General features: G+C 38.1%; 1 protein-coding gene across 1 annotated transcript; it reads left to right on the forward strand.

The window, feature by feature from the left end:
• On the forward strand, window positions 2384-9165 carry SEC61G (Sec61 translocon gamma subunit). The gene is made up of 4 exons (XM_005695496.3): window positions 2384-2663; window positions 4147-4245; window positions 5516-5618; window positions 8940-9165. Exons 2-4 carry the CDS (start codon window positions 4152-4154, stop codon window positions 8947-8949), a joined length of 207 nt encoding a protein of 68 aa, XP_005695553.1. The 5' UTR covers window positions 2384-2663; window positions 4147-4151; the 3' UTR covers window positions 8950-9165.

Consider the following 10113-nt stretch of genomic DNA (forward strand, 5'->3'; position numbering starts at 1 on the left):
TAGAGTGAAAAACAATATAGTAGTTTTTATTTTTTCAGTGGTTGCACAGTCTTTTATTTTTTAGTGGTTGCATAGTCTACTAAACCACTTCATGACAAATACAGGAATGTTGCTATAGTATAGTTCTAATTCACCTCTTCCATGGTAAAAGGCTGTATTAAGCTTGCATGACATTTGGTATTTCCTTATCTATGTCTATGAAATCACAATTCAAGAAATTGAAACTTTAATTACTCGAGTGTGGATATAAAAATATGTGTGCATGTGTGCTAAGTCGCTTCAGTTGTGTCAGACTCTTTGCAACCTCATGGATTGTAACTCAACAAGATCCTCTGTCCATGGGATTCTCCTGCCAAGAATACTGGACTGGGTTGCTGTACCCTCCTCCAGGGGATCTTCCCAACTCAGGGATCGAACCCACATCTCTTGCATTTCCTACATTGGCAGGTGGGTTCTTTACCACTAGTGTCACCTGGGAAGTCCCGAATATAAAAATCTTTTCTCACCTAAATAACAAGGACATAATATTTGAATGTGGTGTCCACAATGCTCACGGTGTGCTGTTCTGTATAAATAGATAAATGTATATCAGGGTGATGGGCACCTGAGATATACATATATACATACAAATATACACAGATACATATATATATATACACCAATACAAATACAGATATATACACAAATACATATAAATATATATATATACACACACACACAAATATATGTGTTTTCTAGCCCTAGGTTTTCCAAATATGTGATGATACGATTATGGGTTTTTGTCCATGTCAAAACAAAATATTGGACCCTGTTAATATCAGTACTCATTGCAGAAAACACTTGACTACAGGATATGCTGGTAATGAAGCAGAGTAAAAACTTTTTCAAAGCCCAGAGGTCTGAGAAACACTTCCTCTCTTGGCCTAACAATGGAGCACAAGGGTACCAGAGGAATACATGTGAACAGCTGAGAGAGCAGAGTTCAGAGAGGAGTTAGACTTCTCAGTGCTATAAACTTCAGTACCTAAGAAATCCTAGTAAGTTTTAAAACTATATAGGTGTCTAACCCCTAAACATCCAAATATTCTGATTCAGTGGGTAGAAGTAGAGATCAGGAATTTATGTTTTTAACAATTTTCATACACTGCACTGCAGGTAGTCCATACATACAGCAGGTTCATATGTGTATGCTGCCTTAAAGAATTTTAAAATTCTGGACAGATTGGGGTTTTAAATAATTCTTCATCTCTAGGCCTTTAACCCAGGTGCCTTAAGAGTCCTATAGTGAACATCCAAAGCAATGTTGTCTTTACACTGCCATTCTTTACTTTCCCGCTCCCCCTTCACAATACTTTTTATTTATAAAACATGTTTTGTCATAATTCTTCACTATGACTGGCCATCTTGGGTGACCCTGCAAAGCAAGGCTCATAGTTCCATTGAGTTATGTAGGCCCCTTCCTAAAGACATGCCTGCGATCCATGAAGGCTTTTTATCTGCATATAGTGAAGTCGCTCAGTCGTGTCCGACTATCTGCGACCCCATGGACTGTAGCCTACCAAGCTCCTCTGTCCATGGGATTTTCCAGGCAATAGTACTGGAGTGGATTGCCATTTCATTTTATTAACTATAGTTACTTTGTTATCTTGTTTGTTCTCTTCCGTACTCTGTAAATTCCCTTACTAGACCGTAAGAGGGTACGACACGTCTGGCTCATTCACAGCACCTAGTAAAGTGTTATACACAGTAGGTGCTTGATAACTAACTGTTGAAATGATTGATTCACTCTAAAAACATAAAATCACACCTCGACAAGCTCACCACCTACCATCAACCATCATAATAGTTTCAGCGAAACCCATAGTCAAGATTACATGCATACATTGTACCACGTCCCCACTGGCAAACCCAGAGCATAAAGGCTTCAATTCCAAAGGAACTCCAAAGAGGAATACAGAGGAAAGCGAGCTTTTGGGGGTACGAGACTGTCGAGTGAGACTGGTCATAAAACACTTTATTACTTATAAGGTCCGTGATGACCAATACAATTAAATACATACAAAGGAATAGGCAGTCAGGAGATAACCGTCCAAGACGAAACACATCAGAGCCAATCCCCTGTCGTACGGACCCGCTCTGCAAAGGTAACCCACCAGGAAAGCACCCGGAGATGAAGAACCCGCCCAGGAGTAAGCCCTGCCCACACCGCCGAGGGACCCACGCCATGCACGCCCCGCCCAGGCAGCGGAGGCATCCGAGAGACGAACGCCACGCCCGATCCCGCTCACGCAGCGGAAGGTACAAGCCACGCAGCCCACCACACAGCGGAGAGCTCTTGCCACCTTGCCACGCAGCGCCGCCCACACCATGCACGCCCCGCCCAGGCAGCGGAGGGACCCACGCGACAAACGCAACGCCCCATTCCCCACGCAAGCCGCGAAAGGCCGAAGCCAAGTTCTGCTTCGTAGTTATGCAACCGCTGCGCCCGTTTCCGGAAGTGTAGCCCAGACGAACATCGGACTGCGCCTGCGCGCTGACGTAGTCCCAAAAGCCCAATGAACGGAGGGGTGGGCTGCTGGTCTTTGGGCCCGGTTTCCGGTTCCTGTGGGCGTCTGTCTGGCCGCTCTTGTGCTACGTGTCTCTGGTGAGCGGACGCGGAGCAGGTGAGGTTTCGTGTGGCTGGGGTTCGGGGCTACCCTTTGGGCACTAGCGAAGGCAGAGGGCGTGGGGGAGCCCTCCGGCCGCCTGCTCCCTGTCCACAAGGCGTCGGGGAAAGCTGACTCAGAGCCGCGAGTCTGACGGAGAAGGGCTTCCAGGGCCTCGATCCCTCCGGCCGACTCTCGGCCCGGGCTTAAGCTTTGAGGTCGGCCGTCCTTGGCTACCTCTGTGGGAACGTTTCCACTCGGTTCTGTTGTCAGAGAGGGTCCGTTCGGGGTCGGCTCTGGGGCCGTGGGTGTGGAATGTGTCTTCGAGAGCTCAGTCCTGTACTGTGACGTGGGAGGGTGAATCTAGAGTCTGAGTCAATTCAGAAGGGGTTATTGGATCCCCTTCCCTGACATTCAGTGCAGTGTTTCGGTTGTTAACGCGTTGTTGGGAAAAAAAGGTGCTTCGCTTTCATCAAGATATCTATAAATTTTAACCTCACTGGAGTTGAAGAACAGTTAAATGAAAACATTCTGGGCCTGGCATACCTGGCCTAGAATGTTTATAGAATTCCTGATATACTTTTAGTGTTTCATATATCTTGTTTTAGCAACCCACCCTGGGTGAGAAAACTAGGGCCTAGAGAGGCTACATTCCATAGAAAGGGATTTGTAGAACCACCACCTCCTCTTGTGAATGGCTTTAACTCAACAGAAACTTACTGAGTATTTCTGTCCCTGGCCGCTGTTGTAAGTGCTAGAAATAAATGAAGTACAAGTAAGGAGCTGGTTTCATTAGCTGTGATATTAAATACCAGTGACTGTTAAGGATTGGATGACGTTCCTGTTGTGTGATAGATTACACGGGAGAACCTGTTGATAAAATGTATAGCCATTTTCCTTAAAAGGTGTGTCCAAAGCTAAAGATTTAGAATTTAGCTAAATAGCTTCTGAATCTTGGTTTAGCCAGATTTTGTGGTTTTAAAAATTGTATAGATAGAGAACAATCCGATTGAAGTCCACATTTGCCTCTACTCGGCTCTGGAAGCATCCCAGTTGGCACTCACTGCGCTAGACACTGGTGTCCCGGGAATTTAAAGTAAAATATAGAAAATGCTTGGTTGCATCTCAACACTGTAGATTCCTTAACAGGAACAGTGAGAGGACTGCAGGGTGTGTAAGGAGTGGATGTATTGTCAGGTGCTTAGCCTTTAGTAGTGAGTGCCCTTTGATATTAAGAGCGTGCGCCTTGATCATTGAGAGCAGGGGCAAGACCTGTGTTTTTTTTACTGCATTTGTTTTGATAGTTTGCTGGAGATTACAAAAAAATAGTGTTGATTTACTCTTGGAGTCTGTTTGTTTTTGTTTTGTTTTTTTTTAATGAGATGAAATCCACCTATCCATTATCAGTATGGATTTACATTTTGACATAAGTCAGCAAGTCCTTGCTATATAGTAAGTAACACCAGTGATTATCTTTTTCTCCTGTTTGGTTTTTAAACAGACATCATGGATCAGGTAATGCAGTTCGTTGAGCCAAGTCGGCAGTTTGTGAAAGACTCAATTCGGCTGGTTAAAAGATGCACCAAACCTGATAGAAAAGGTAATAGCTTTGGAATGAGAGAAAAAAAATTAATATTTTGCATTCTCTAAGCCCTATATTAATGTCTTCCTGTTTAATAATTGTTGTATTTCTTTCACCACTTTTACTGATTTATTTTTGCTTTATTTTGGAATTGTCAGTTTTTGCTACATTTTGTATACTTTGTGCATCCGTTATAGATTTTTCTTTTTTATGTGTTTTCCAGGCTTATAAGGTTATTTGTTACAGCCTTATTTTCCATATTGCTTTTGCCTTGGTCATATGTAATGACTTTATAGAGTTTTCAATATCTTTCACATTTCCACTCTGAAAAATCTTTTGAAACTCTTCATGCTATGTCACTCTTCCCCTAAACCTCTCCCAAACAAAAAAAGGCCTTATAATGAAATCAACAGCATAGTTGGTACCAACCTAGAAAGTTTCTTATTTATCATAATTCATGTGTTAAAAGATGCACTAGAATTTGTCTGTTTCTGCTCTTTTTTTGACTGCTGCCTGAGTTAGGACTGGGAATATAATAGACAATATAACATTACATGTTATATTACATATATAGCATGATATATAAAAAAATGTAATAAGGAGTGGTCCTTGCTCTTATGGAGCTTAGAATCTTTGAGGGAAGACAATCATAAACAAATAATGACAATTATAGTTTTTAGTTACTGCTGTGGTGAGTATTATGTAAGGTAGATAGAGGAAGGTCTACCAGTATGTGATAGGAGGGCTAACCAAGCTAACAAGCGGGGAGAGCTTCCCTGAGGAAGTAGTGTTAAATGGAAACATTACAGGGTCTGAACCTTTACATAAAACTGTGTTTGACCCCATTTGGTTTTTCAAGCCTTGTTTTTTGGCTTTATGACAATATCAAAGACAGTGGGCCTGTTGTTTATAAAAAATTACATTCTGTGCTTTTATAGTTGATATTTTTATCAATGTTACAAAATTTTTTAAGACAAATGCTGTGTATTCATGTTTCCTTTTTGGTATTCTAGTCATTTGCTAGGAAGATAAATATTTCTCTGCTTATTGATTGATTCACTAGCATGAACATGCACTTCATTTTTATATTTCCTTAAATATAAGTAAAACAGGAAAATTAAAAATCTGTCATACTTTATTTACTATTAATATGTCATTAAAAAAATATTGCATACTTATTATCAGAAGTGTATACCAGTAAGTTTATTTATGTCAGTGCTAATTTTTTCCCCTTTATTTGCAGTGACAGTGCAAAAAGTAATGTAAATTTTGTGTTTCCTAAATCCAGAATTCCAGAAGATTGCCATGGCAACAGCAATAGGATTTGCTATAATGGGATTCATTGGCTTTTTTGTGAAATTGATCCATATTCCTATTAATAACATCATTGTGTAAGTAAACTTTTTGAAACAGACACTATCAAGGATAAAATGAAAATGCAGACCATTTGAGTTGACAGTTCGCTGTTTGGTTAATATATAGATAATGTTTCTTTGAATTTTTAATGTTGTTAGAATCTACTGCTATTTACTGAGTACCAGATAATTCAAAGTAACTTTATATATTACATAATTTTTAAAGCTATTCTGTGAGATAGGCACTCATTTTTTAATAAGTAAAATTTCAAAGGATTGAGGAAGCTAGTTAAAGGTACTCAGTATGAGATAAAACAGGTATTCAGTGATAGAACCAGTATTCAAATCCAAGTTCTCTTTGTGCAGTACATTAGCTTGTCAACATTAAGGTGCAGAGGAAATATTCCCCGTCTGAAGGTCACTATAGTAGTAGAGTTCAAACCTAAACCAGATTGCCTATATTCACATTTTTCTTGTTACTTAATAGCTGTCATAACTTTGGACAACTTAGCTCCTTTGTGCCCAGTTTATTCAGTGGGGATAATAGTTCCTGACTAGGGCTATAGAAAAGATAAATGACTGGAAGTTGTGGTTAATGTAATGAGACACTGACACTTTAGTATATTAGGAGGGAAAAAACCTGAAAAACACTGGAATTGCTTTATTCTTTTCTAAATGCTTTTGCTTTTGAGATTCATTAAGCATTCATGAGTCGAGACACCTTGTGGCAGTGTACAGTTAGAGCAGTCAGCTTTAGGCAGTTTTGTTGGTGTAAAGACTTAGTACCTGTTGTACTTATTTGCTCTGTGATTTTGTATTTGCTTGGTCTCTGAGCCTTACCTGTCATTTAGATATATAATCATGAGATAAGCCTTTTAGGCTTATTTTATAAGGTAGAGATGCTTTGTAAACTATAAATCTCTTAAGTACTGGATATTTTACTATGGATGCTTGCGGAAGTTATCCTTTTTAAATGACACGTGACTGAATGAGCATGGTCAGGTGGATTTCTTAAGTAGGTTTTCATAGCTGTTATGCAGACATGCCACAAAGGATCACAGAGAGTTAGACCTGGAAAGGACCAAGTATCTCAAATCTCTTCCATCAGTTTAGAAATCTCTGCTATATTCCTAGTGAGGAAAGCCATTTTGGGAATTTTGGAATCATGGAGCAAATCCTCAAGTAGAATTAGGAAAGCTGAGCCTCAATGTCTTTGGGCTACAGCCCCTACCTAATCAGTAAATAGAGTGGGTAGAGTGGAGTCTGTGATGTCAGCTCAGTGCTTCTGCTATGCAGCTTCCTAGCCCATTGTCAGACAGGTGTAACTTACAGAATTATTTCTTAATTGATAATGTAATACTAATATATGACTACATATATTCATGCATATGTATATATATACGTCTATATTGTAGTTATGTGTGTATATGTATGTATTGCAGAACCTAGCACAGTATTATCTTGTGTATATTGAAAGCACTTGAGTAAGTGTTGAATTAAGTGAACGATGTAAGGTTCTTAACCTTTTTCTAATGATCATGATGATAGTAATAATTGTTAACATTTATTATGCACTTGGTGTGTGCCAAGGACACACAGCTTAGTGTGAGTTGACCTTTTTAACTCTCATGACAATTGTGTGAGATTAGCAATGTTATTATGCCCATTTTATAGGTGAAGAAACTGAGGCATGGAGAGTAAGTACATTGCATGCCTGTAAGTGGTAGAGCAGCATGTGAAATCCAAGTTCCAGAGCCTCAGTTCTTAACCACTGTACAGGCCATTACTCATTCTGAGTCACAGGCCTCACTTCAGGCTCCAGTTTGCATTTCATTAGCCCTCTTAAAAATCCAATACCTAGACTCCATTGCCTATTGTGGATATTTTCTTGCTAAAGACTCAAGTCTTCAGACAATTTCTCACAAATAACTGCTAAATAAATTTCCTTTATCTTGGGTTTACTTGGTGTGGTTTGTTTTTAGCCTAAGAATGGAACATTACCCTTGTTAAGTTACTTTTTGCTAGATTCCCTTATAGAAGACTTCTGAATTTTGAATCTGTTCAGCATTGTTATTTACCTTAGTTTTATGTTAGAAAACCTTTTATTTCATTATATGAGTTGTGGTCTAAAGTACCTTTTAGGATGAGGCACTCTCAGTACACCTTTTTGAAACTGAGATGTTCCCAACAGGTCTTTGAAACAAGTGTTAAAAATTTGCTTTCTCTTGATTCTAATTTCTACAACAAGCACAGTATATGTTTTGCGAATCTTACTGATTAGAGACAGTTGAGCTCTGACGTTTAGGAAGCTAGTTGCTTAGAAAACTATTCTAGTAACAAAAATGTATCAAAATAAAGTTAAAAGTTTATATCTCTCTAGATAGTTTTTACATTAAAGTGAGGGCCAAATAAAACATTTTGTGAGAAAAGCTATCAGAAAACTTACTCTTTTCATGATATGCCATGACAACTATAAAACTGAAAGAAATATTTTTCCTGTTGAAAGAGCGTATTAAAATCTTTTTGAGATGATAGCAGGTGAAGAATAAACAAACTTCTCTTTCATTAGGCTGAATTATCACTGTTTTCCTTATGATGATTTTTTTCCCCTCTTCTGTACAATTATAGCCATCAGAATTCATATCCACAGGGTTATAATTTAAAAGATTTATATAGTTGTGGGTATTTTAGTTTAAGCAATACAGTTTAATGAATAAGCCTTTAGAACTTTATGTTAAAGTTTAGATGCAGGGCTATTTTTTTTAGGAGTATTTTTGGGTTGGCCAAATTGTTTGTTCAGGTTTTTCAGTAAGATGTTACAGAAAATCCCAAGTGAACTTTCATTTAGTACAGGAATTATCTTCTTTCCTTAACATTACAGTTTTAAAACGTGTATCTCAGTATATTATTTTAATGTTCATGCTGTTGAAACTTAGACATTCTTCTATAGGGAAGGCAATTTTTGTTATTACTATTAATACAGGTTTCTGGATACAGTGGTTGAGAACCAGTTTGTACATCAAATTGAAAAAGTTCTCAACAGTCCTGTTATGTAATTCATAGTTTTCATCTTATTATGAAAGACATTATGCTATGCTGTTAAGCATGTTTTTCAAATGAGGATTCTGAGTTTTAACAGAGGAAGCCTGTTCCAACAGCCACATCATCTGTAAGGGCCTTTTCAGTTCCAAGATTTTAAAGTTCAGTTTCTTCTCCTTTGTGCTGTTTTGGAGTAATATAGATGTGGTTCTCAAATAACTGGTTCTGGTTCCATAAAATTACAGCATATTGCATTTCAAATGTATTATTATTAAAATCTTTAACACTCAAAATTGACCATCTTTCTTTCTTTTACAGTGGCGGCTGAATACCTTTTTAGAAAAGTAGTTTTCATCTTGGGGATTGGTGAACAAGTGAGGATTTGAGAAGCTGTTGGAGCAGAAATTTGTCTCTGTGTTTTATGTTTTTCTTTCATTTTTTTCTTCCAAGATGTTTTCTATTTGTAAATTAAAATAATTTTAAAATAGACGTCTTCTCCTTTGTCCATCACAGACGCTTATTAAATTTTAGCGGTAAGAAATAATGGGGTCTATTTCCTTCTTCCCGCTTTTCCTTCCTTCACTCCTTCATATTTTGGTTTACAGGAAAATTGAAAGGCACAGTGGAATATTGCACTTCCTGAGTTTTCCTCTCTCAGTCCGATCATGAAAGAAGGAACAGCAAATAAAGGATGGTAATGACAGTGAGGGAGTTTGAAGGTAGGGTAGGCGTTTTGTCTCTGAGCACTCATAGTATACATAAGTAGTCAGCGCTCCTCTAAAAGTTTAAGTGCCGCTTGAAATAGCTTCCTGAAAATCATGGTTAAAAACTTTAAGAGCTCCTCTTCAGATAAACCATAATTAGTCACACTGTTATAAACATTGGAGTTCTGAATATTTTAAAGAATTTACTGATAATCAATATGAGATGAAAAGGGGTCTTGTCTTGTTTCCCCTTTAAAAAACAGTAATATAAAATTGAGACAGTTTATTCTCAATTTTCTGTGTAAAACTATTATTGATTTGTTCATTCAGGGTTTAATTGTTGAACCTTTACTTCCCGAGTTCTAATTTTCTTCTTTTTTAGAAAATTGCTTAGCAGCACATGTTTGGTAAGCGCCCTCTTAGTCTTGGTGAGTAAGGTAGACAGGTGTCTTGACTGGTACTGCTGGGCAGGGTTCCTTAGTTTTGAGATCCATAGTTCAGAGAGTGAGATACATTTTCATAGTTTTAGAACAGATTTTCTGCCTATTTTTGAAATATTGTTTACTCTTGAATGAATTGCTATCTTTGAGGAAATAAAGCCTTGGCCACCTCTGCCTTTCAGGAGACCATGTAGTCATGTTTGACAGTTGGCTAGTTAGCTAGCTCCTTACAGGCCAGAAGTGTGTATACACTGTGTATACATGTGTGTGTTGATGTGTGTATGCATATGTATGTTTGCATATATGTTTATACAAACATGAATATATTGAATATCTGTACACATACAG

The sequence above is a fragment of the Capra hircus genome, chromosome 22 (assembly GCF_001704415.2).
Source record: "Capra hircus breed San Clemente chromosome 22, ASM170441v1, whole genome shotgun sequence".
Taxonomy (NCBI): Eukaryota; Metazoa; Chordata; class Mammalia; order Artiodactyla; family Bovidae; genus Capra; species Capra hircus.

What these genes read in the sequence shown, in the direction of transcription:
- SEC61G (XM_005695496.3), top strand. Translation starts at nt 4,152, where the DNA reads ATGGATCAGGTAATGCAGTTCGTTGAGCCAAGTCGGCAGTTTGTGAAA. An exon ending in CACCAAACCTGATAGAAAAG is followed by an intron (nt 4,246 to 5,515) that starts GTAATAGCTTTG and finishes TCCTAAATCCAG; the next exon opens with AATTCCAGAAGATTGCCATG.